Source organism: Maylandia zebra, linkage group LG1, assembly GCF_041146795.1.
Source record: "Maylandia zebra isolate NMK-2024a linkage group LG1, Mzebra_GT3a, whole genome shotgun sequence".
Classification (NCBI taxonomy): domain Eukaryota; kingdom Metazoa; phylum Chordata; class Actinopteri; order Cichliformes; family Cichlidae; genus Maylandia; species Maylandia zebra.
In genome coordinates this window covers 26,644,839-26,671,948 of record NC_135167.1, presented here as the reverse complement: position 1 = coordinate 26,671,948, position 27,110 = coordinate 26,644,839, and the positions used below count along the sequence as shown (strand labels likewise).

The following is a 27,110-nucleotide window of genomic DNA, read 5'->3' as shown; positions in this document are numbered from 1 at the left end:
CATGGAGGAGGAGAAGAGAGTGAAGGGACACAGCACCTACCCTCGAGTCTAGTGGACCACATGTGCAATATAAATATGCAGGGGTGGGGAGGTGCAGAGTGAAGTAAGTGGAAACTTGTTATTGTCTATGTTGTGAAAGTGAACCACAGGCAAGGAAGTTGAGCTTGGAATAATAATAATAAATTGCATATTTCTTTCGTTTGGGACACACTGAAAACAAAAAACAGCGGTTAAATGAGCAGAAATTTCGCACTTTTTACGTCGACGGACACGGCTCCCAGAGTTGCCCTCTCGCGATTTTTCGAGAATTTTTCCAACGAGAGTTCAACCGGAAGTAAATAGTATTCATGGCATAGTAACCACTAGTGAGAGGGGACGAAATAGCAATTTAAGCGCGGATGCTATTTAATTCATCGAACTGAAATCGTTTGTAAACTTCAGAGTTAGCAGCTTCAGCGTTGAGAGGCAACAGACCTCCCTCCACCACCGGCGTTTCGATAATAAACACAGCAGAAGGGTGGCGGGATTGTGCAGCACGCTCGGGGCCTGGAAAGACGTGTGCTAGCCCAGCCAACGTTACGCTGCGTTAACGCGGCAGTCAAGCTAACGTCACGTTTAGCATCACAGTCTGTCCACTGAAGCTGCTAGTTTCACCAGCTAATGTCAGCTGTGCTTTTACACAGATAAACAGCATCAGCCCCGATTAGCTTTAACTGTGGCGGTGGTCGAGGAAAGGCTCCTTTGGATCTAAGATGATCATTGAAAACCTCGATGCCTTGAAAACATGGCTGTCTGAAACCCTCGAGCCCATGTAAGTATGGTTAGCCATTAGCCAAAAGGCTTTAGTAAATTTAGTTTAATCGGAGTTACACAAACTACTTAAATGAATGGGGGCTTGAAAGAGTAAATTTTGCTCCAGTAAAGGTCCCGTTGCTTTATTGACATTTTACTGAAGTAAAAATTAATTTTGGTTGTGAAAAAAGTTGCCAAATTAAAATGTACTCCGAGTAAACATAATGTGTTGCGCCTTTAAAAGGGTAAGGGAGAGGAAAAGCTGTTACATGGTAATAATGTGGTGATAATATGGTGGTTAACCATGTCCTGTAATATAAGATACATGATTAGAACATTCTTAGTCTACGAAAAAGTGTCCTTAATATACGAAACAGTACTAAGTCCCTTTTGCTTAAACTCTGCTGCATGTGCAAAATACCACTGGTCAAATATATAATTATATAACTGCTTTCCTCAGTACAGCCAGCCTAGAAATAACCAGATTAAATAACAAAACTGTCACACTGTGTCCCCAAACTTGATTCAGCAACATTAAAAATGCACGTCACATAACCAAGCAGCTTTATAAAGAACGATAAGGAGATGTAATAAATCAAGGCAGCACAGAGTTGCAAATAATATATTGTTAACTCTTAATTCCTGGTATCACTTACAAGAAAAGCTAAACAAAGTACTAACTGAGTCAGTTATTTATTTATGTTATTTAAGCTTTAAATGAGCCAGAACCAATAACATTTCCTACCAACAACAGCAAAGCTACTGCCTGCTTTTGTGGTGTATTGTAAATTCAGTGGATACAGTTAGTTAACTCACCTGCATTTTGCAGCTTTCATAAACGACTGTGTCCTCCCAACACGTATTGTCACAGACAAATTGTCTGGTTTTAAAAGGAAATCTTGTTCAAGTGTTATATGGATTTCTTTCTTAACGATTGCAGCTGTGATGCAGACCCTTCTGCGCTCGCCAAGTATGTTGTTGCGTTGGTGAAGAAGGACAAAAGTGAAAAGGAACTTAAAGCCCTTTGTATAGACCAGCTGGATGTATTTCTTCAGAAAGGTAATTATTAAAGCTTTATTTTCCAAGCCCCATTACCTTTATCATGTGATCCTGAATGTTATTTGACTCTGGTTTAAAATATTATTCTATTACTTTTTTTTTTCTTTCCAGAAACCCAGCCATTTGTGGATAAGCTGTTTGAAGCCGTTAACAACAAAAGCTACCTCCCACAGCTTGAGCAGCCACCCTCTGTGATCAAAGTTGAGAAAGAAGAGCAGAAGAAAGATGAGGTTATCTTCTTTTAATGTCAAGAATTTCAAACAGCCTGAGTACCCAAAGATTATTAACATCAGTTAAATGCACACTTGCTAAACAGTATGAGCAACCAGTTTAAATAGGCACCTTTTTTTTTCTTGTTCAGGCAAATCGTGAAGACGAACGAGACAAGAAATTTTTGCGACGCGTGAATCACAGCCCCCCACAATCAAGTTCTCGCTACAGCAGAGACAGCAGGTGTGTGCATTTGCCTGTTCTCATTTAGAAAAAACAAAACAAAAACCATGTCAACATGTGTTTTTCTTTCACTCATTTCACTCATTGTTTAAAAAAAAAAAATTTTCAGGAGAGGAGATGACCGTAAGCGAGACGATCGCTCCAGGAAGAGGGATTATGATCGCAACCCGCCGAGAAGGGACTCTTACCGTGAACGCTACAATCGCAGAAGAGGCCGCAGCCGCAGTTACAGTCGTAGTCGTAGCCGAAGCAGGAGCTGGAGCAAAGACCGTATCCGAGACCGTGACAGAGACAGGGAAAGAGACAGGGATCGAGATCGCACCAGGAGCCGGTCCCTCAGTAGAACTCGGTCGAGAAGCAGAAGTCGAGGTAAGAACCTGATTAACTCAGGTTGTAAAAATATCAGTATTTTTCTTTTTAATGTGCGAACATGCCAACTTCATTACAGATCTTAGAACATCTTATTTTTCCTGGAGATGTATTTGTTTGGTATAGGTGTGTATTTCCTCTGGTATGAATTTACCCAATCTTAAGAATTCAATAGGATTTCCTGAATAGTTCACTGTATATGATGATCTACCAGTGCTGAGCAGTTAAAGAGAAAAAGGATCAAACTAAAAACGGTGTACCTGATTCACAGGTCTGATTTGTCACTTTTGTATATGTGTTAGTGATTTAAAGCCATGTGGCCTTTCTTTTCTCTCTAGAACGAGACTCTGGAAAGTTGAAGTATGACCATGAACGAGGGGACAGGTCAGAGAGTGGTGATGGATATACCCCAGCTGCTCTTGTCTCCACTGCAACCACTTCACACTTCCCTGTGCCAACACTGAGCAGCACTATTACAGTCATTGCTCCCACACATCATCACAGCAACAACACCACAGAGAGCTGGTCAGACTTCCATCCCGAGCACCCTATGGATCGGGTCCCTTTCAACAGGGGGCCTCCCCCTCAACAGAGAAATCGATGCCGTGACTATGACGGTAAGGACAGCTGATATTAAATATATATATATATATATATATATATATATATATATATATATATATATTAAATGTGTTCTGTTTTGTTCTTGGACGTTGTATATTTGTTTGTTCTACATAGCTCTGTTTCCTTTTGCAGAAAAGGGATTCTGCATGCAGGGGGATCTGTGTCCTTTCGATCACGGAAGTGATCCCGTTGTAGTGGAGGATGTCAATTTGCCCAGTATGTTGCCCTTCCAACCTCCACCAATTCCAGGTGTGGAGCCACCACCACCCCCAGGCCTCCCACCACCACCACCTCTCATGAACCCACCACCTGTGAACCTTCGGCCACCTGTGCCCCCTCCAGGTGCCCTTCCACCTAGCCTCCCACCCATTGCAGGTAGAGATTCAGATAATAATTGCTGTATTTCCTCTTTTTTCCTGACACTTTGATTCAAGGTTTTAAAAAGTACTAATAGGTTGAATTAGCATTAAAGCAATTTTAAAGTTTAGGGACTTTTTTAAGTCATCAAATAAATTCTTTATGCTTAAAACTACAAAGTGATATATCGCTACAGAAAAGGGCTACCAAAGATGTTAACTCTTGCTTTATCTGGCACAGGTCCCCCTCCTCCTCTTCCTCCACTGCAACCAGCAGGCATGGATGGTCCTCCCAATTCCATCACCAGCTCCGTTCCCACCATTGTCACCTCTGGGATGCGCTCCTCGCTTCCACCACTCTCAAGGCCACTCTTCAACTCTGGTAATGTCTCTAATCTCTTATGTAGTCTATATAATTTTAGATTTATAAATTGGTTGCTGTACTTTACCCCAGTATTTTATGAGCTAAATGATCCTCTCTCTGCTGATCAGATCACTATGACATAGACGTGTACAATCCCGAGGCCCCCAGCATCACCAGTACTTCCAGGCAGATCTATCGTCACCGGGTCAATGCCCAGAGACCCAACCTGATTGGTCTCACTATGGGGGAGGTCGATCAGCCACACAGAGGTATTTTAAACCATTTGAACTTTGAAAAGACTGTCCTCAGTTATATGTGCATTTCATCTACTGCAATCAGAAGTGTTTCTCTAGACTTGTATTCTCCTTTTATGAGCCACATGTGTTGGTCTCAGAAATTAACCTATCAGTGTTTGTTCCAGCAGACAAGATTCCCAACAACAGTATGAGAATTGTCATGGAATCTGATTCGAGGAAGAGACCCGCTCCATCTCATGATGGAGGGCTGCCCACCAAGAAACCTTGGTTTGACAAGTAAGAAACACTTTGTTTTTGTTTGCATTTTTTCTATAGTATGTAAATGGCCTGTATTTGTATAGCGTTTTACTAGTCCCTAAGGACCCCAAAGCGCTTTACACATTCAGTCATCCACCCATTCACACACACATTCACACAACAGCACATGTAAAGAGGGGTATAATTTGACACATGTGAATTGGTTAATTTTCTCCTCTCTGCTCAGAATCAACTTTAATAAACCCAACCACCAGGGCAGCCACAAAAGGGCTCAGTTTACTCCTAACGCCAAGCTGCTTGTTCGGCAAATTCCCCCCGAGCTCAACAACATCAGCAAACTCAACGAGCATTTCAGCAAGTTTGGAACCATCGTCAACCTGCAGGTCAGTTTCCGGATATGGATGTCCCGGCTTTGATCGTTGTTGGTTATTAACACGTGTAACCACAGTATAGCGCAATCATATATGCTGTTCAGTTGGTGATTGATGTGTGAACAGTATGCATGCATGGATCTGGTATTAAAAGGTTAAAGAGTCACACATGGTTTGTCTAGTGGTTTAGATTAATCTTCTAGGTTGTCTTTTAGAAATAAAATATAAAATTATGCCATAAAGCTATTTGAGTAACATGATTTGCAACAGCTCTGGTCCAACATAAATCTGACAGGCAATATCAATAAAGATATCACATGTCAAAATAAGAGATTGACTGCTAAGGTATCTTCAAAAACAACTGCGTACTCTTTTACAAAATACATTGATGTAGTTTTAGGCTTTGAAGGATTGGACAGTAAAAGGTAAACATAATGACTCTTGGGATGATCAGGTGGAACTAACACCATGTAACTGCTCTTGTGTCCGTTTAGGAATCAAATAATGTTGAATTAACTCTTTATCTCATAAAGATGACTTTTGATAACTTCCCCTCTACCCTTAACGACAAGTTTTGACACCTCAGTATATATCAATCAAGACGTTTCCTGGAAGCAGCGTAGGCAGAAACTACCCTCGCTAACTTCTAATGCACACCGAATTATTTTGTTTTATAAGGAGGCCTGAAGTATAACGGAAACCACTCACTACATCTTGAAAGCCCTACTAGGCTTTCAAGATGTAAAGAGTTAAAATTTCAGAGTCCGATAAAGCCCCTCGTTGTGTTATCAGGTTTGTTTGCAAGAAAACTGACTTTGATCGTGTCTATGTGCTACTGTTAAGGCAAATATCCAGATATTGGCTTTAAGCTGCTATATTTCTGTAAGTTCAGCTAAAGCTGAAGATAAATCTGTGTCATGAGTGAAGCTGATGTTTGCGAGTGACTTAGCTGACCACAGCTCATCACACACACATTGTTATCCCCTTGAGTGACCGTGGTTTTCAGATTGTAATGTGTTGTCCTCTGTCTGTTTTAAAAATGGTTTTAAATGTTTTTACAGGTGGCCTACCAGAGTGACCCTGAGGGGGCACTGATACAGTTTTCCTCTCCTGATGAGGCAAAGCGGGCCATGCAAAGCACTGAGGCGGTTCTCAACAACCGTTTCATCAGGGTACACTGGTTTCGTGAGGATGGAAACGATGCCCAGGGCCAGTCTCAGTTACAGCAGCAGTTACAGCCACAGGTAGCCACTGTTAAAGTCAGCCGTCTCTCATAACACGCTTTTGCAGACTGTTATCTTTACACAAGCAACTGCTTTTCCTCTAATTTTCTTTAAAATAGGAGGCACTTGCAAACCAGTGGATTCATTGTGATTACAGATTCACAGTAATACAAGTTCCTCTAACTTAATCAGCTTAAACAAGAACACACCACAGCCAATGTTAATGTTTTAAGGTGTGAAATGTATTTCCTGTTTTAAGGGTATTTTTTGATAATTTGCAAGAACTAGACACTGTGCCACATTGTCTTCTCTTGGCTCTCTTTTTGCAATGTAGAAAACTCGGCGGCTGTAATACCTGTCATTTCTGCACGTACAGCACAAAGAACTTGTTTTGCTGTCTAAAAAAATAAATGCAGCGGAGGCAAATCTGGAAGAGGGACAGCCTATTTATCCGCTAAAATGCCTTCCATTTCACAATTGTACACCGTCTTTGTTTTTCAGCAGCCTCCAGCCACTTCCCTGAAGCAGTCTGTCAAAGACCGTCTGGGACCCATGCTGCCCCAGAATTCAGGGCCCGGTCAGGAATCCGGTGCAGCCTCACAGGTGTGTGTAGGCGGTCTTGCTGAGGATGTGTTTTGTTGCGTGTACTTGTCAAAATTTGCCCGAGGTCTGTATAAACATTTCCCCCCTTTTTGACCCCCTCCCCACACCCCTTTTGTGCAGAATCCCACTAAGCTGTCAGTGAAGGATCGTCTAGGCTTCTGTACAAAACCAGCAGCTCCAATTGAAAAAGTAAGTCTCCACTCTGTGTTCAGAAGTCTTTGCGTCCCTTTTAAAATGTTCTCCTTCTCTTGCAAATGTAATTGTTTTCTCTCAGTTTCAGGTGTGTTCAACGTCCATGGGACTCACAAAGACTGTGTACAATCCTGCTGTCCTGAAGACAGCACAAAGGACCTCAGAGGAAGCTTTGAAGAAGAAACAGGTGAGAAATGGATGGAAATTTGGAGGGGCAGTGATTTATAAGTCGAGCAAAAAAACTGTATCCTATCCCCATTTCTAATTACACAGGAAGCTCTAAAACTGCAGCAAGATGTGAGGAAGAAGAAGCAGGAAATATTGGAGAAGCACATTGAGACACAAAAGGTAAGATGCAGAAGGAATAAAGGCTTCTGTTGCTCAGTGTTAATTTGCATAGATTTGGATGATTTGAGTAAGATTATTATGGTTTTTTTTTTAACATTTATTTTCACCTCAAGTGTAATTATTCAAATATGGAGACATCAGCAAATGTTAAACTTGTATTTCTCTGCTTATGTCTGCTGCAGCTCCTGATATCCAAACTTGAGAAGAACAAATCAATGAAGGCAGAGGATAAAGCCAAGATCATGGAAACTTTGGACATGTTAACAAAGAGCATCACCAAACTGCAAGAGGAGATAAAATTAATCTCAAGCAACAGCAACCCACTGCGGATAGCAAAAAGCAAGGCCCAGGTAGTGCTACCTAAAAGAAGAAATACACCGATATGGTCAAACAAAAGCCAACTGATAAGAACCTGATGGATTATTATTGATTTGATCTTGATTTCAGTGATTGAGTTTTTTCTCTCCTTTTTCTTCTAGTATATCACAGAAAATGGTTGTAACTTGCTGTTGCTGTTAGATTCTCCCACACTTGATATATTTGCTTGTTTTCTGTTTTAATTTAAAATTCTAGTTGATGGCCAGCATTTATTTTTATTAAATCTGCTTTCACTCACAGGCACAGAAAGAACTGCTGGATGCACAGCTGGATCTGTATAAGAAGACTCAGGCTGGAGAGGACACAGCCCTGTTGAAGATCAAATATACCCAGCTGCAAATTGAGGTATTGAATTTAAAAAAAAAAGAAAGAGGGCAAGCTTGAAACCATGTATAAAAATGCTGCTTGCACAGTAGCCACTTGAGGGCAGACTTGTTCTTGGAATTTCAAATGATGAAACATAATCTCCACTCCAGCTGTGTTCTGATGTGCTCTGATTGTTTTCTTTCAGGCAGCTAAACGGGGGCTGCTGTCACCAGGGCGGGGCCGGGGTGTCCATCCTCGGGGCCGCGGTGCCGTCAGGGCTCGAGGAAGGGGCTCTAGGGGGCGAGGAAGAGGTGTGCCGCTGCACGCAGTCGTGGATCATCGACCAAGAGCGCTGAAAATTTCTGGTTTCAATGACACAGACCGCATAGATTTGCTACCACACTTTGCTGTAAGTGAACCTAAAACGGAAAAAACAGACATTTGATAGCAGCCACTGTGCTGTGTAACAGTGTAAAATGATAGGATGTTAAAGTTTTACGTTTGGTGAGCATACAGTGCTCATCTAAAGATAATCATAATAATACATTTAAGAGAAGATATTAAAAATATTGACACTGTTTAGTATATAGCTGTGTTATATAAGGTGTAAAAAATATTCCATATTCATAATTTCCAGTGAGCTTAACACTGTCTACACTGCTTCCTCTGCATTTTAACCAACTGTAGGTTAACAGCAGGCCACGTTGCTGGTTTGTTAGGAACATTTTCCTCACTGTTGTGATGTATTAGTTTGTTCAATGACCAAAATGCTTTGCTTTCCCAATCCTGTAGCAATTTGGAGAAATTGAAGATTGCCGGATTGACGAGGGTAACCTGTCCGCGGTCATCACGTACAAGACAAGAGCGGAAGCAGAGCAGGTGATGCACTTTAACATTCAAACAGTGAAATGTCTGTTTCATTTTTTTCTGCATTATGGCTCGTCCTTGGATTAGCAAGGATAAGGCACAAAGACCAGCAGCTAAGCCTGATGTTGACACCTGCCCCCCCTCTGTCTGCTTTATGTTGTCCACCTGCAGGCGGCTCTTCACGGAGTGAAATTTAATAACCAGACTTTGCGCCTGGCTTGGCATAAGCCTGTCACCACTCTCACTACTGCGGATGCTGACGAAGCAGAACCTGAGGAAGATGAGGTTTGTGGATGTTTCTCACCTTGCCTTAGTGTTGGCACTGTTGATTCAGTGTGGGGGATTTTCTGACACGTGAGTCACGAGGAGAGCATTAGACTTATTTCTTCCTCATGCTGCTATTAAATCCACTTGGAAATATTTTCTTTAGTGAGGACTTTTTTAGATGTGCTCATCTCAGTAAAACTTATCAAATATGTTTCTTGTATTTAACAGCCACAAGGGGGAGCTCTTACACATCAATGCAGGAACTGTACTAGGATTGTACTGATCAGCCAAAATATTAAAACCAGCTGCTTAATATTGCATCCCATCACCCCTACTCTCCCATACTTAACCCATCATGGCACTGGGCTACAGATTCAATGGCAATTTGTGGATCAGGATTTCTTCCATTCCATACTCCTCGGCCCAGCTGACATCATTTTGGACGTTTCTGGGGATGAAAAAATGTTGTTGTAGATGTCACGCTTCTGACTGCCCAGGGTTTCCCATCAGAGTATTGCATTTTCACTAGATGATCATTGTTGATTCACTTTATCTGTTTGTGGTTTTAATATTGTGGCTGATCACACTGATCAGCCACAATAACAGTGCTGGTCAGTGAAATTCGCACAGCCCCTCATACCTTGATTACTCTCAGATGGAGAATTTAGTTTGTCTTAGGACCTTTTTAGAAAGAAACAGATGTGTTGTGGAGTTTTCTGCACTTTTTAAGCACGTGTAGTAATCTCAGTTTCTTTTCTTCTGTCCTATCAGTACCCAGAAGAGTCTCTAAGCGATGATGCGCTGCTGGCGGATGACGATGAGGAAGAAGACGACAACGAGCCTCGCCCCTGGCGCAGATGAGGCTCACTCAGATGTTTTTTTTGTTTGTTTGTTTTCTTTTCTTCCTCTGGTTACACTGGTGTGGAGGACAAGTGGAACTTTAGAGAAGATTTCAATGCTTGCTTATAAATCAGCAAGACACATTTCACTTTGGCTAGATGTGTTTTTTTCCCCTAGAATTGCTGTAACTGGCAGAAAAACCATGTACAAGTTTAATGAATTTCATTGTGTATACCAGATGCAACAGTGCTGATTTTTTTTATTGCTCTTAATGTAGACTGTTTTTTTTCTTTCATATTTGGGTTCACAGAATACAATTAGTTTGTTGGGACATATGACAGCTGATCACTGAAAGACACATTTTTTTGAGTTCCTAAAAATTAAAAAAAAGCTGTGTTATAATTTAAACCAATGACAGTAGCTTTTGCAGAATAGTGTTAGGTTGACTGGTTTAAACGCTTGTGTGTAAATATTTTATGAATGAGTTTAATTGATTTGTATGAAAGCTTGGCTTCTAAGTTCTTTGCTTTACTTTGGATTGTACAAAAAAATAAAGAATTGAAATGGTCTAAAACATGCTGCCAAAAAAAAAAAAAATCCCTCCCCCGTTTCCCAAAAGAAAAAACAAAACAATTGGCAGTGGGGAAAAAAAAAAAGCAGCCAAAAAAAGAGCTGAAAAAAGACCATTTCAACAAACCAAAAAAAACCTTCATCTTCACCTAAGAGCAAACTTCCTAAAAAACCCAAACAAACTCAACAGCTTTAACTGGAACTGGTAAGTGCCATGTAGCACCAAATGGCATATAAAGGTAAGGCAGACATCATGCTGTATATCTGTTTTTGCAAAAAAACCAAAACATTTGGAAACTGATTCAATCTAAAAATTTTTTTTTTTTTTTTTGTAGGAGCTGTCAGTGTGCTGCAGCTTCAACACATCCTTCTCTAAGAAGCGTCAACATTTTACGCTAATCTTGTCATGTTGTATCGACTGTATCAGTCTTTATTTGGTGCCAAGCTCAATGTGATGCTGTATTAAAATACAGAAATATTTTATAAATTGGGGATTGATTATTGTGTGACATTAAGATATATGCAAAAAGTTCGAGTTTGACAGAACTTTGTTTACATCGCACACTGCTGTGCTGTTTGTAACGGGAGTAATTGTGTTTAAAAATTGAACACAACAGTATTAAGTAACAGTTTTGTTTTCTGTAATGATGCATCATTTTGATGAAACAGCCTTGTGAATCTGTGTAATAGCTTAGTGTTGACTTTACGTGTAATTCTGGATTTTGTTCTTGTACCAAAAAACTTTCAGAGCAGTCGTCTGTTCCACTTGAGGTTTTTGTGCTTTTTGTTAAATGAAGAGCCTGTTACTGATAGTAGCAGTCAAATGCAGGTATCCATTTAAACCATGGCAGTGTTCATGGTGAGCCTCAATACCAAAAGTCTTTGAGCAACGTGGGCCATAAGAGAGTGTCGTATAATTTGGTTGGTTAGTTTTTGGGCTGACACATTTTTTGTAGTTCTGCCACTGTACCTCCACAGTGGGCTTTGAATCAAACAAAGTGAATAACATTCTGCTTTAATTTAGGGGTTTAGCAAAGCATTACGTTAACTTTTAAGGTAACAAATCCATTTTTAGAGGCACAAAAAAAATTAGACACTTGACTGGTTAACAGTTTAAAGGTCAGGTGAGTCCTGTTTCCTTGTTATTTCATGATAAATGAAATGGATAAAAATGATACAAGAACCATGCCACATTATCTATCATATAAACTAAGGCAATTTTTATTGCATGGGCGTGTATGGCTGCTGGTGGAATCAAGTCACTATTGTTTATTGATCTAACTGCTGATAGAACTAGTGGGATGAGCTGTGGCGTGCATAGGCCTTTACCCTCTGCTCACATTTCAGTGCTTCACAGTGCAGATGGATAATCACCTGAAACATACTGTAGGAGGAAAAAAAATCGTCACCTGATCCCAACTTAAAAGAACATGCTTTACAGTTAGCGAAGACAAACCCGATGACAAAAACACTCACGAACAAGCAGCGCCTGAAGGTAACTGCAACTGTGCAGGCCTAGCAGAACATCTCAAGTGAGACATTTGGAGATGCCCATGTGTTCTAGACTTCAGGCAGTAATTCACTGCAAAGGATTTTCATCCAAGTATTGATACAAATCCTTATATTTGAGGATTATTGTCTTTTGTTCAGTTGCTTTTGAGCCTCTGAAAATGAAAGCAATGTATAAAAACTTAATAAAAGTTGATTCAAAGCTGAAAGGCTGCACTTTACCTCGATTTTTTGATTGAAAAATCTACTGTGGCGGTGTACCAAACAGTTACAGACCAAACTGTATTCAGGGTAGGTCTTGCTTAATTGATCAAGATGACACAGACCTGTCACTAAACAAGACACATTATATGAAAGAAGGCCAGAAAATGTTGGGAAGCTAAAAACTACATCAAGTATTTGAAAATAATGGCTAATGTGTGCTTACTTAGACCCTTCATTTTAAACATCAATGAATGTGAGTGGCGGTGTTTGGCTAACAGGAATTTTGCTTACTGTACGGTGTTTGTAGCATGCACTACACCTGCAGAGAGGCACTTCACAATCCCTCAGCCATGAATGAGATGGGACAAATAACCCAATCAGCGTTCTCTAGTTCATTGTTCCTCTGCCACCCCCGGTGCCTGTCAGGCTTGCAGAGATAATTGTGAGAAATCAGATTTGCTCTCTTAGAATATCTGCTGTTCATCATTTAAACCCTTTCCCCCTGTGCCACCACCAGAAACACGTTCCCTCATCCCTCGATCTCTCAGTATGGGAGTGCTTCCGCCTCCTCCTGCCCTCATTTACCTATGGTGCCACCAAAACTCGTGCAATCGTATTCTTTGATAACACAACCAGCTGTGCTTTGACCTGCACACTTGTGTTCTTGAAGCAAGGCCTGGTAGATCTAACTTGTGAAGTTACTGCTTTGATTGACATAGATTTTCCTGACAGTTATTTAATAGCACTTCATGGAAGAGCTGTATGAATGAATGAAAATTTGGAGTTTGTGTCCCAGGGAGTGTGCAGCTGTGACCAGCATGCAGAAATGTCCGAACCTGCCTCCCTATTGTGTCTCAGTCGGAAGAGTCTATTTATACACTCCATGTGAGCTCTGAAAATATGGGATAACAAGTTTACAGCCTCGATGTCATCCATTATATACAATTTTACTTTCTGATTTGTGTCAAAGAGACAAATGGCATCAAAACTTGGAATAAACTCCGTCGTGTTTTTTTTCTTTCTCCTATATAGAAATGGAAAAATAAAATCCTTTTACTGTGATGTGCAAAATGCAAAACCAGTGGCAATGATTTGCAAAGCTTTCCAATTAATTACAATATTGTCAATTACATTATTGTTCATATTATTAATAATATTACTAATTAAAATAGAACATTTAACAGAGAACATTTAAAATGTGGAAACAAATATTCATTGTTTTCATTTTTGACATTTTGGCTCCTTTGTCTTCTTCTTTTATAATTCCTCAAATGATTTTAACATGTGACGCCTACAGATTACAGACGTGTCCATTGAGCACATCTCCCACTACCAAATACAAGCAGAAAGTGAAGCATTGATGGTGCCTTCACATGCTTTCAATGCCTAATGCACTAATGCTCCTCCATATGATTCTAGATGCTCTCTTTTGAATTGTTCAGTGAAACCCAACTGCAAGATCATTCTTCTGCTTAGAGAATACTACTACTACTACTACTACTAATAAATCTTGTAGCACGACAAAGTTAATAAATGTAAGAATTTAACAGTTGTGTAGAAACTGTTAAAATGTACTTGTTATTTTTCAGGCATATAATAATTTGAATTCAGTAACAAACTGTTACTGACAAAACAGTTTTTATTGCCAAATTTGAGTGGCCACACTGGACTCCTCAGAGAAGTCAGAAATTAATCAAACATAACACGTAATCATATTTTTTCTGTTCAGGAATGCAAGTAGTAATGATTGTATTTTGGCACCTTAATTAAAAAAAATCATCTTCAGCTTTTTGCGAAATAGGAGATTTGGAAATTGTTTAGTAGTAACCGATTTCTCTAACATTTATTACAGTAGTTATATATATACTTTGCTCATTTCCTCTTCTCAGATTAGCCTGTTGTTGTATTTGTGGAACAGTGTTGCCAGCAGGGATGTTGCTGACTGTGGATAAACTAAGCAATGTCAACACTCATAACTTTGTTGAAGGGTGTTTTTCCTCATCTCTACTTTACTTTTTTATCAGTTTTTATTTATTTATCAGGTTTTATAAATTCCGATCCAGATAGATCAGCAATGAATTAATGTTGGCCAATAATATTGGCTTGTTAACAAAAAAACAAACAAACAACCCCCCCCCCCCCCCCAAAAAAAACAACAACAACCACAATAATGGCACATCTCTAATTCTCAACACTTGATACATTATCTTTGTACTATTTTCAGTGAAATATGGACTTAAAATAATAAAATAGTCACTTGATTCTGCTTTTTGTTTACATTTTACACAATGCCTTGACTTTTTTTTGTTAAAAATAGGGTTGAATGTGTAACTTAAAAAAAGGCAAGATATGTGTTGAAAGCCCCACTTTTGTTTGCTTGGAGATAAGCTGCCTGTCAGTGAAAGTGATTGTAGTTTCTTTTTGAAGCCCTAAGGGCCTCAAGAAGTCGGTCACACAGATATGAATCATCTAGGAAAATGCATCACATTAGTGACTTGTAATGTATTCAGATTAATTTGAATAATATTCCTGCCTCTTTTACAACACAAAAACACTGCTGCATGCCAGCTAATACCAATTACTACAATGCCAATTTGGTAGATGTACAAAAATGATCCTAATGGATGTGCAAATGCAATCTTTTGGTCATTAATTGTGTGTTGCTTTATCAATTTAAGGTGGCAATCTGTAGAAAGTGTTTCTGATCTTAAATCACTTATGACCCCTCCCGACATTGCTGCTCTGAGCTTTCACACGCCTCGCTCCTATTGCTACAATGCCAGTTCTCTGTAACACTATTAATATTTTATGCGATCACGAGCTTCCATAAGCAAATTTCAGTCCCTAGCAAGTTGAGCCAAAGCATGATTAATTTAGTATTTATACCACGACAACCCTTTAAACAACACAAGGCCCCCGGCCACAAAGCAAGGCACAGTTTGAAACAAAACTAGCAGCCTCTAAATCATAATCAGCACAGTCATTCAGGATTATTTGAGTTTGGGGACTCATTTTTTTCTGTAACAGCAGCTGCAGTTCTGGTGTGGAATCAGTGGGTTTGTGGATGGAAGCCACAGACAAGACAAAACTTTTGTTTTTGTTAGATATGGCTTTCCATCAGTGCCAGTTTTTTCAGAAATATTGCTGTATTAGACTTAACAAAGCCCTGTGACGTCATCTGTTGACAGCAGATTACAGGTATCACTCTCTCAGACAACACAGAATCAAGACACAGCTGCCCCGAAACCGCAGATCAGAAAGAGCTGATCCTTTAGTCACTGTGCTGAGATTGCAGCGCTGCAGCTAATCTGTTTACATGTGAAAACAAGGCAACACCTGGAGCTGAACTTTTGCTTTTTGGTTTCACTGAAACAGAACTGCTTTGTTTCTTTGTTTCTGTAAATTTAGACCTATGTATGTTTTTTCTTCCATACACTCTTTACCTTACATCATACCGACAAGCCTATTTAAGATCTGGTCATTAAGATCTCAACTCAATGATATAGGATAAACAAGGGTGATAATTACCTGTTATTCTTCAATTTCACAATATTTGTTATTGACAAATACACATTACCATCCACATATCAATAACTAATTAATAACATACAAATTAAATGTAATTAAATGATAACTGATAAAATGTGATTTTTAAAAAAATATTGTTTGCATGTATGTATGTATTTCACATTTTAACTTGGCATAGAGAGATGTGAGTTTAACTAAAAGTCCTACTTAGGACCCTGAAACTGACCTCACCTGAAACTGTTGCAAGTCGCAGAAGTAAATCTATGTTTTCATGTTACAGGGCTAATTATATACACATTTACGTTTATATTTAATGATTTGATATTTATACATTTACACATATTATTTTAAATCAGTAATAATAAATTGTGTTGAATCTACCTAGTTTATTTTTCCATATTTACCTAATTGTAGGACTTCCTGGCTTCTCATTGGTTAGTGAAGTTACATGGGGAGTCTAAACAAGGTTGTGTTGTTAAGTGTAGCAAGAGGAAAGGTCTTCATCTTGCTGTTTTCTAATAACTTAGAGAGATTTAGTACCATATAATGAACCCTCATGTTACACTGTCATCAATTTATTTAAACCTGTGCTTCTCCTACTGGGAATTTTCTTAATTCCTTCAATAGAAAAGGCCTCTCAGTCACAATGTAATCTGATCATACTCATATTTCAAAACCTGTATGTAGTGCATGCTTTGAGGCCAAATCTAAGACACAAGGATAAGTACATAAGAAGTTGCATGACTAACAGCTAAAGTGAAAGCTAGTCATGTGCCTGGACACTACAAGTTGCTCTTTGATGCCTTACCTGCAGTCTTCTCATCCCTGCAAGGATAACTGTGTGTTTCAGTACGTCATTCAGAATCTAATAAGACTACACATTAACATGATCACTGCACAGTTCAGCTTCATTAAAGATAATCTCTGCGCAGACTCCTTCGGACAGGGCAGGCCACGCCCCCTGTATTCTCTTCTGCTATTGATCAGTACAGTGATTTGCAGCATGTAATCCAATGCTCTGTGACAGGCTGTAACTGAGGTTAAAGATGGCAATTTAATTATGTGTCAGAGGTCATATTAAAGGCTGACCCCTTGACCCATTACCAAGAATGATAGTGATAACCTTTTGTTATTGTTTAAACTAAGCAACATAACAGGCGAGTAGGAGGACGCAGTAAAGTGATGCAATAAATTGGATTTTCAGAGGAAATGAGAATTCAAATGTTATATTATCAGCTTTTGTTGTCTGACTTTTTTTTTTTACTAGCACTCTACAGTGGATGCATTGGAATAATACAGTTTTACAAGCTTGTTGCATTATTTATAAAAAAAAAAGTATGTGTGAATATCTTGCATTTGCTTGGTAATTTGGAAATCTGTTCTACATCTGTTTCTTTGTGTTTGTCATTTAGGAATCCATAAAAAGTATTATCTGAAAGAAATAAACATCACACAAAATGTTGAAATGAAAGACATCGCTCAATAATTGTAATCACAGCTTTAATTAAATGTACATTTATTGGTTACCATCACAGTTTTAAGCCACACAATACAACTGTGTGAACATAACTGTCTGGCTCTGATGTCACAATCAGGACTGGATAGCTTAATTTAGCAGTGAGACTAGCGAGAAAAAAAAAAAGAAAAACTCAACCCAAAACAGAAACAGTCGGGCACATAACATCTGCTACACTTTAGTGCCTAAGTGCATTACACACTCTGATAACCATCTGTGTGTGCTCCTCTTATCAGGCAAGCTTCAGGTCATCCCTCACAGCAGATGAAGAAACAGCTTCTTTGCAAAAAACTGTAACACTGCTGAACTCAGATATTTCCACAGTGAATGAGAGGCCTGTGTGTACCTGTCACTGGAGTGTGGACAATATTTACTCATATGCTGCTCTAAGCTGCTGGTTATATGCAGTGTCATCAGTTCATGGCTGTCCACCAGAACATGAGGGCACTTTTGCTGCTGATACCTTTGACACCCAACCATTATCAGTATTTGTACTTTTACACAAAAAAATATTCATTCATCCCCAACATTCATTAATATTATAAAATCGAAATACTCTGTTTGAGGATGACCCTTGCAGTGTCATTGTGTTTGCTCATTGGTAATGCATTTCAGCAGCTTACTGTTGAGGTGTTCACAGAATTGTTGGATTTTGTTGGCTTTAGGTAGAGCCGGACTGAGCTATGACTGTGATTTTAAGTCTTAACGAGAAGCTAAGTGTTTTGGTAAAAAAAACTGAAATGAAATGGAAATGTTACAGTAAGTTACTGAGAGCCTCACAGGTTAGGTCTGCTTTTATCTGAGGGTAACCAACACTAGAGTTACACGAGTGGTAGATTAGATTTAACTGCTAGATTAAATGAAACATCACTCTATGAAGTAAGGCTTCACTGAAATAATATCCATTCAGAGACCAACAAAGACCGTGTCTTTGTATTTTGCAGCCGGGATGGTTTTAAATATCTCAATTAATGTCTCCTGTAAATTCCGTGTACTTTTTTTTTTGATAAAACAAATGAGTCTCTGACTTGTTTATGATGCTGTGAATGAGTACAAAGTTTTTATGTTGTGTCATTGGGCCCTTGGGTGCGAGCACTGTCTATAGCCAGCCACATATGCAAATGATTGGGCAATTGTAGATATACAAATATGTACCCATGGTCCGCGCGGCCTAATGGCCTTCCTCCCTCCCTCTGGCTGGCTCAATGGCTCATTTAGATATCTGCTTGGTTTATTATGTGAATAAGTCACGCCTGGCTTGTTACGACCCTCCAGGTTCCTGTTTCTGCTGTGTAGCTGAGATGTGTGGCGCTCAATTAGGCTGCCTGGCTGGCAGAGTTAACCCTTTGCGCCAGATAAGCTGTGTTTTTCCTCAGCCATATGGGGTTGGTACATTTTTTGGAGGGGGTGGGTTCCAGGCTGGGATCAAAAGATCAATCCTAATACACTGCTACCAAGCTGACCTCTCAGATGTAATAAAGGCGCCATCTTTCACCCTTGGGGCCTATTCGGTGCCTCCCACCCCATGAACAAACCTGGTATCTTTAAATTAGCTGACTGGCTTGCCCTGCAGGTAATTGCATTAGTTTATCAATGTTCAACACAATTTATTACTTTACTCTAGCACCACTAGGATCCTGGTGTTAATGTCCTCTGTGAGGAGACGGGGAAGAAGGCCTTTGTGTTCAAGAGTGCGTGTGAATGTGGGGGTGTCTTTGCAAATAAAGAAAAGTAAACACAATGACACCAAAGAATTCAAATTACTGCTTTATTGCCGGTCATACATTTTATCTGCGCTGGTATGCTCTTAACAGCGAGCAAGGTCTTAAATGTGCATATTTGGACCATATTATTACCTTACATTTCACTTTGCACGAGTGCACATTCATATTGCATTACCCATGTTATTTATTGGTGACCTTGCTGTTGCCTTTGAGGTGTTGGATCGGTGCCTCCTGCTCCTTTGGTATCCACCCCAGCTCTTCTCCACCCTGTCAGTGATCGTTACAGCTCCAGCACTTAAACCTCATACGACAGCAGTCTTATTTGCCTTAATAGGTGCTTCAATCAGATTGTCTTTCATTACACTAAACACAATATTACTGTCTCTACTTTTCAATAGAGTTCTCTGGCCAGAGGCAGCTGTGTGCCTCCCTCACATCTGTATGCATTATGGATCTGTCTGAGGTAATAAACAGACCCTGCTCTTATTCCTGCTTCCTGGTATCATTATTCCTTGCCCCTCAGATGGATTATAGCCCACTGTGCAACATGTAGATGAGTGGCGCTCCTCTGATTGCCTTATGGCCATCAGGCTTTGCATATTTACTGCCCATGAATCACGGTTTGCAGGAAACGCGCAGCACCATATTCCAATCCTCCTCCCTCCTCTACTTTTTATGCTCCGCTTTGTTTTACTCTTTCTCTGTCATTCGCTCTCTCATTTTCAGTTCTTTTTCTTCGTCCGTCTTTCTCTCACCGCTTCCCTCCTTTCGAGTTCTTCTTTCATTGTCTGTCTGTTCCCTTGATCCTGCTCCTTGCATTCCCAGCTGCTTAATTAAAACATGTATTATTAATACGGCTATATCTTTGTCCATCTTTCTTCCCCGTTCATACGACTGCTACATTAAGTGTAAATTGTTTCGCTGTAATTCCCCTTTAATGTCCCTGTTACAATCAGTGTTTCTGGTGTGCAGAGGCAAGGGAGGGCAGAAGAAAAAAAGAGGGAGAGAGTATGTGACTGGGATCACAGGCTTCTACTGTAACTTAATGTTTGATGTGTGGCTTGCATACTGCAGGCCCTGTAATTAGGTCTGTTTTGCAAGTCAAATGTATATGCTGCCAAAATGCAAAATAAGAGTTAAGAAAAGAAAGTTGCAAGATGTAGCAGGGTATGGTGTGTGTGGGTTGTTCCTACTCAGCCACAGACCCACCTTTAATTTGTTAACACTCATCCTACTGACATAGTTAACATACGTGGACGACCGATGGAGGTATCCAAGAACAATTTACTGTATGAAATTAAATATAACACCAAAATAATAATAGCAAACCTTATTTCTTCTTAAAGTCTTATTAATTATGTAATTAATGTAATCTAAAGAAGAAAAAAGAGTAGCTTTTTTATTATCTGCCAGTATTTTTGCACAGTTTATGTAATATTACTTTCAGATTTACAAATACAAACTACATTGTTATTTATCAGCTTATTTAGCTTTTGTCTATTGAAGTATCACAATTTTTAAAAATAATTTCAATTAAACACTATTTGTCTTGGATTCGTGGATTATATCAGTCAAATATACAATAACTGAAATAAATATGCAACTGGCCAGCTTGGGCATATAATCTCTCCAGCGTGTACTTGGGACCTCCATTGCATACCCAAAACACCTTTCGATGAGGAGAAGTAGTGGCTCTACTCTGAGTGACTCCTAAATGGCCAAATGCCTCTATTTCCAACACCCTTGAGAGAAAAATCATTTCTGCTGCTTGCATCCTTGATCTTTCTTTTCAGTTGATACCCAGAACCTGTGACCACAGGGGCGGGCAAGAACACAGATCAACTGTTAAATCACCAGATTCACATTCGTGCTCAGCTCTCTCTTCACCACAACCAACCAGCGCAGTGTCATCATCAGTAATACTTATTTAAACTACTCTTACTTAAACTACTCCATTTGGGGCAGCAGTTCAAACCCTGAATCAGTGCTCCACTCGTTGCCAACAGAGAACCATAGCTTCAGACTTGGAGATGCTAATTCTCATCCCATATACTTCACATTTGGCTGGAAAATGCCCCAGTGTAAAACCAACAAAACCACATCATCTGAGAAAAACAGAGATCATATCCTTAAACCAGCCTCCACCCTTTGGCTACACCTAGAAATTATTGTCCTAAAAGTTATAAAAAGAATCAGAGACAAATGGCAGCCCTGGCAGAGATCACCAACCATGGTTGTACAGGGAATGGAAAAAACTAAACACAGCTAAAGGTAAACACACCATACATGCAGTTATAACACACAGTTTGCCTCATGCTATGCTCAGGGCATGCTGGCGTACGACAGGAGGAGCAAACAGTTGCTTCCTCCCTGTCTGTGTTTCAACAGGAAAGTAACACCTTTGTCGAGTGGATGTTCCAGCTGGACCGTCACATCAGCAGGTGAGTTTTCCATCACTCCCAGGAGGGTCATTGCTGCTCAGATTGGGGCTTGCAATGTAGCAGCAGCAGCTCTTCTTGTCATGTGTGGCATGACCAGGGCATCTATCTGTCTCTGGATGATCTGATGACATCTCCAATGTTCTGATAGTTTGGAAAACCTGTGAGTTTTTACATCCTTGATCTTTTTTTTCAGTTGACACCAAGAACGTGTGACCACAGGAAAGAATGCAGATAAGCCCATTCACTTCGACTGTTGAACTTAATAACAACTTTTAGCACCCACAGGTTTAAAGTTTTGCAGTAAATATATCTGCTTTCTTTAGAACGAATCCTCATGGAGGTGGGGTGCCCCCGGCCTCTCGGCCTGGGGCTCGGTCACTCAGGCACAGCTGGCTGCCGGCGGAGCTCACGGGCGCGTCACTGCAACTCCCCCTGGCTTCTGCTCCGCGGCTGCTGAATGAGCTCTCATCTGGGACTCTCCTTAGCTCTTACTGGGACAGTGGCGCCGCTGCCCCTCTGTGGGTCTTCCTTGGTCTCTTGTGTTCTGGGGGCCTCTGGATGTCTGGAGTTTTGATCTCCTCCATACCTGCTTGATACCATAGAGGACAGGGCTGTGGCTCCCCACACTCTCTAGCAGATCATTACATGGAGAAACCTTTGGAATGCAAGCATGCTGATCCACACAGGTATGCACACAGGTGTACACATGGGTATTCACAGATGCGGACTACAGCTTTCTTGGCTGCTGCCTCAAAGCACACTGTGCGCTGTCTATCTTGCGTGCTGCACAATATCGTTTATTATTTAGTAAGTATTGATATCTATGACTAGCTAGTTTATTGTGATGGTGCTTTTTTTTTTTTTTATTATTATGTTGCTCTTTGTTGTTTGCTTTCTCCCCTGTTTTTTTTGTTTTTCTTTCTCTCCATACAGGTGACCCAGGAGTTTTTTTTTGTTTTGTTTTGTTTTGTTTTTTCTTTCTTCCCCCCCTTCTCACCGTCTCTTCTCCCCTTTGGTTTTCTTTCTTCCTCTCCCCCTCTTTTTTTCATTCTTTCCCCCTGTCCTATTAAAAAAAAAAAAAAAAAAAAAAAAAAAAAAAAAAAAAGGATGACAAAGGATGAACTGAAGCTCCGCCATCACGTGATGTCACATGCTGCTGTTTCTGATGTCACTTCCAAAAGAAAAAAAGAAAAAAAGAAAAAAAACAAAACAAATCCTCATAACATCTCCAGGTCCAAATTTGAATCTGTAATTTGTTACTCTGTGACATGATGTTTACATTGTGTAATGTTTACATGTTTAGCATACTTACAAAGAAAATAAATTAAGAGGGATCACATCACATCAGCATGATAGTGTTGTCATTGTCAGCAAGTACAGCCTGAGCCTATTCACATTTCCATTACAACTAACTGACATTAGTTGCACCAGCAACCACTGTTGTTTTCACCTACTGTACAACAGATGTTGCATAGTTCTGGAGGGAATCGCCACAGTGGTGGATCTGCAAGTTTGATCTATACCAAATTCCCTTCCTGATGCAATGCTCCAATTTTTCTGGTCTTGGGACCAGCAATGGGAGTATACTATTGGGTTTGCGTCTTGTCCTGGTCTTGAACCAGGGATCTTTTGTGTTTAAGGGGAATGTGTTCATCACTACACAGGAGCATGGTTAAATCAAAACAATGGGGATAGGCTGGAGTCTTATTTAAACATACACCACTTTCTGTCAGCCTTTGACGACTCTGATATATTGGATTACTGACCACAATCTTAAAGACTTTATGTTGAAACCAGAGTAAACCAAAATGCTAGAATGGCTGAAGTTCAAGTAGGTGTAGGTGGAAATAGGTGTTTGAAGGTTCATCAAGCAGAGTTTGGTGCATGAAGAAATAAGCAATATATATTATTAGTTCATGCACTTTCTGTCCTCTGTCAAAGGCACTTTCCTATATTTTCATCTACCCATTATGTCTAATAAGGTTGTGTTGATGCTTTACCATTTATCTGTCACGGAGTGCTTAGTCTACCATTATTGATTGGAACAGGCCAATTGACTGGGAGAGCGCTGTAAACCAGGCAATTTAAAACCTACATCCTTCATTGTCACATGATGGGCGCAGAATGAGATCCTAAGAGGCAGAATGAGTGCAGTGGCAATAAATAAAGTGAAGAAAATATAATCTGGCAGGGTGACATCGACTGTCAATAAGAGCGCCATCTCTAAAGCCATCAGCGTGATTATCAGGGCAGGGATGATGAGCTGTGGTGTGAGGTACTGCAAAAGCATGGGCCTTGTATCAGGGCCTCTGGTGAGACAGATGTTGTGCGTGAGTAATGGCACAACTATCATGTCACATGGAGGCTTGCCTGCTCCATATAGCGAGTGCATAACAGGGAAAGAGTGTGAGGGCCTGATAATATCGTAAAACAGTGTTTAAATATTTTAATTTCATTTGTCAGAGGGGCCCCTCCCTTGTACTCCATTACCCTGACAACCATCCTTCATCAGCTGAATGAGTGCATTATTCATTAGCACTAATTATTTTCACATAATGTCTGCCCCGATATATTTAACCTCCACATTACACCCAGGATAATGGCCTTGTAAAATTGAATTGTGAGAAAGAAGTGGAGTTGGGAAGCTCATTTAAAGAACATCAGAGGGAGGAGAAAAAAAGAGTGAAGGATGTGCAGGAGGGGCTTTTTGAAGCAGCTGGAGTGGGGTGGGGTGTGGGGGGTTGACAGGAAGAGTGTTAAGCACTTTGGGACATGGAGCCCCAGAAGTGATGGGACATTTGTTCTTGTCTCATTTGCATGCTAAGAGAAGAGCCCGGTGGTTCACTGTTGGGTTGACGAGATACCCAGATGCCCCATGGGTTGAAGGTGCCCTCCAGCAAGAGAGTTAAGATTAGCTCTCCCTGACCTGACACAAGACCTCAACCATTAATATAAAAACATGTGACCCAGGACAGTCGGAGCAGAGTCTTGCTTTCTTTCGCCTTGATCGCCATCTCTCCCGTCTTAGTCTTTGACTCCAGTCTTTTCCCGTCTTCATCTCCACTTGCACCTCACTTTTCTTTTCTTCATGCATTTTTTCTTCTTCTGCCTTTTTTCCAAATCTTCATTCAGTTACTTACCTACATTGACTGACAGTCAGTTCTTTTCAGATATTTTCCCACTGAGAAGTATCAGGATTCCAACTTTGAAACTGATGACCAAAGAAAGATGTAGTCAGGTATTCATTTACCATTTGTATATTTGTCAATTTGTAAAATATAAACTCAAATAAGGCATGCTGCTCTGCTTGCTTGAGCTGTGATCCCCCCCACCTCACCATATACACAAAGAAAAGAAAAAAGAAACACAACATGGCTTTCATGCATCAGATTAAAAAAAGAAGAAGAAAAAACTAGAAAAGAAAATTCTGTACTATGAAATATTTTAGCTGCAAACTTTGATGAATCAGTTAGGCCCAGAGATGTAAACCACTTTAAGCCAACACTCTCTGTTTTGTATCAAAATGCAATATTTAATTTATAGTTTAAAACAGAGGTGGGACCAAGTCATTGTTTTGCAAGTCTCAAGTAAGTCTCAAGTCTTTATCCTCAAGTCTCAAGTCAAGTCTCAAGTAATGTCAGGCAAGTCAGAGTCGAGTCTCAAGTCACTGGTGTAAAAGTCCGAGTCAAGTCACAAGTCTGAAACTTTGAATTTCAAGTCCTTTCGAGTCTTTAAAAAAAAAAAACGAAAAAATAATGTTGCAGTTATGCTAAATGTAAATATTAGACCATGTAATTTTAAAATCTGTGTTTTTCTCAACACATGACAAAATAGTGAACTTAGAAAATATACACAAATTGTGAAATTGCACCTCTTTAAAATGCAGCTCAATTAAACTTAGCTCCAAGAATAATTTTCACCGACAGTTCTGAGATAAGCTGCATGTTATTCTTGGATGCGGTTGTAGGACCGGCTTTAAAATCGCATGACAAAAATATCATACATATTAAAAAAAACTGTATCACCAACGTAGCCTGGAAAACATTTGCTAGTTAGATGAAGTCAGCTATCTCATCTTAGCATATTTATATGCATATTTATAATTATACGGTTCTTGGAGTGAGCGCATACACTCATGAAGTTTAGTAACTTCAGGTCACTGCAACAAGCCCAGGTACAGTTTACCGACGGATGGGTGCAGGACCTTGAAATGCACCGTGTAGAACGAAAGACCATCGTACGTATCATAAGTTTACCAGTCTCACAAATTGTCGTCATAAATACACATTCCTTAACCGTTTATTAATAGGACCTTTGAGCTCAACGGTAATTAATTAGTAGTGGAAATAATTTCTGGTAGCGTTACAGAAATGTAGCAGTGACAACAATATTGTATGCTGTAATCACCGCGCGGATAGGAGGCGGCTGGCTTGACCGCGGCTCACAAATGACGGCTCACTTTACCGCAGTCTGTAATCGCACTGGACAATTAGTGATACAAAAAACCTGTTTTATCCTGTGAATAAAAGTATATGTTTTTGTCAATGTACCATAATAACAGAAGCGAAACGCAATATTGTGTCAGGACAATTCACTATTTATGCACAATAAATAAAGGAGCATAGCGTGACAATTTCTGTTCAGCGCCAGACTTGCTTGTAACCTATATCACTAATTATGTTATGAAAATGATGCATTAACTACTAAAAAACACTGACCTTCGTGTAAATGCTTGGAGCAGACTAACCTGTGAGCTGGAGGGTTCTGGGACGTTATATTTGCTCTTTGAATGGCTGCAATCCAGGCCATCCGTCGCCTCTTTGTTACTTCGGAAACATGGCTTGAACAATTTCTCTTCAACGACGTAATCCGATAACAACCGATCTCTTTACCCGTCGGCTTCCCGTGGCTGTCATGCGACCGGCTATTGCAGTTAATAATACAACAGCTTCTTGACATTTTTGTGTTTCTTTTTATCGCTGTGTAACTGATTTTAATTGAAAGCCTGCGTGCGCTAGTACCGCTTGCCACGAGTTCCCAGAATCCTTTGCGGTTCTACCCGTGAATGACCTCACATTTTCAATCTCTATATAATATGCATGTTAAATTTTATATTTGGGGTAAAATATCAAGTCTTTTCAAGTAAACCGGTTCAAGTCCAATTCAAGTCCCAAGTCATTGGTGTAAAAGTCCAAGTCAAGTCACAAGTCTTAGAACATTTTTTCAAGTCAAGTCTAAAGTCATAAAATTAATGACTCGAGTCTGACTCGAGTCCAAGTCATGTGACTCGAGTCCACACCTCTGGTTTAAAACACACAGCAATGTTGCTGTAAGCAACTTCTCCTTGTTCACCCTACAAGGAGAGTGGGATGTAAAAATAACCAAACCAAAACAAACAAAAATTACATAAAAAATCTTAAGAGATGGCCTTGTGAAAAACTTTTGTTTCTGCAGACACATGAGAATGATCACAAACAGTCTAAATATCAAACAAATGCATGCAATTCAAAAACTAGAACAACAATTTCTTTTTTGAAATTACACAAAGTATTGTGGGATTAATTTTCTCTCTATCTCAAACTCATCCTCTATCCTGCCAAATGTTGTGTTATGTTTGCAAAAGTGGTTGTTCCCTCCCCCTTTTTACTGTGACCTGCTCCCATTAAAGTCAAAGGAGCTTGCAAAGAAAAG

The 27,110-nt window shown here is 39.8% G+C and overlaps 1 protein-coding gene and 1 long non-coding RNA gene across 12 annotated transcripts in view; one reads left to right on the top strand and one right to left on the bottom strand.

Annotated features, from left to right (window-relative positions):
- Positions 1-316: 316 nt before the first annotated feature.
- rbm26 (RNA binding motif protein 26) lies at positions 317-10,637 on the top strand. Of its 3 annotated transcripts, none has more exons than XM_012916948.5 (22): positions 317-811; positions 1,733-1,851; positions 1,963-2,081; positions 2,213-2,304; positions 2,414-2,673; positions 3,012-3,290; positions 3,430-3,672; positions 3,895-4,035; positions 4,146-4,286; positions 4,439-4,550; positions 4,759-4,915; positions 5,965-6,147; positions 6,631-6,729; positions 6,850-6,918; positions 7,004-7,108; positions 7,195-7,269; positions 7,452-7,619; positions 7,888-7,992; positions 8,159-8,362; positions 8,746-8,832; positions 8,992-9,105; positions 9,859-10,637. In XM_012916948.5, the coding sequence occupies exons 1-22, from the start codon at positions 753-755 to the stop codon at positions 9,946-9,948; spliced, it is 3,021 nt and encodes a 1,006-aa protein (XP_012772402.2). In that variant the 5' UTR covers positions 317-752; the 3' UTR covers positions 9,949-10,637. The 3 variants fall into 3 exon arrangements, with proteins under 3 accessions (XP_012772402.2, XP_014267894.2, XP_012772401.2); XM_014412408.4 differs by having other exon boundaries at positions 6,628-6,729; XM_012916947.5 differs by having other exon boundaries at positions 318-811; positions 4,442-4,550; positions 6,628-6,729.
- Positions 10,638-18,524: 7,887 nt separating this feature from the next.
- The window catches only part of LOC101465707 (uncharacterized), an 83,966-nt gene continuing 75,380 nt past the window's right edge, over positions 18,525-27,110 (bottom strand). For 6 of the 9 annotated variants that reach the window (XR_013098633.1, XR_013098627.1, XR_013098634.1 and 3 more), the window contains one exon: positions 22,496-24,630. This is a non-coding gene — a long non-coding RNA (uncharacterized LOC101465707). The other 3 variants (XR_013098631.1, XR_013098632.1, XR_013098628.1) reach the window with 3 other exon arrangements.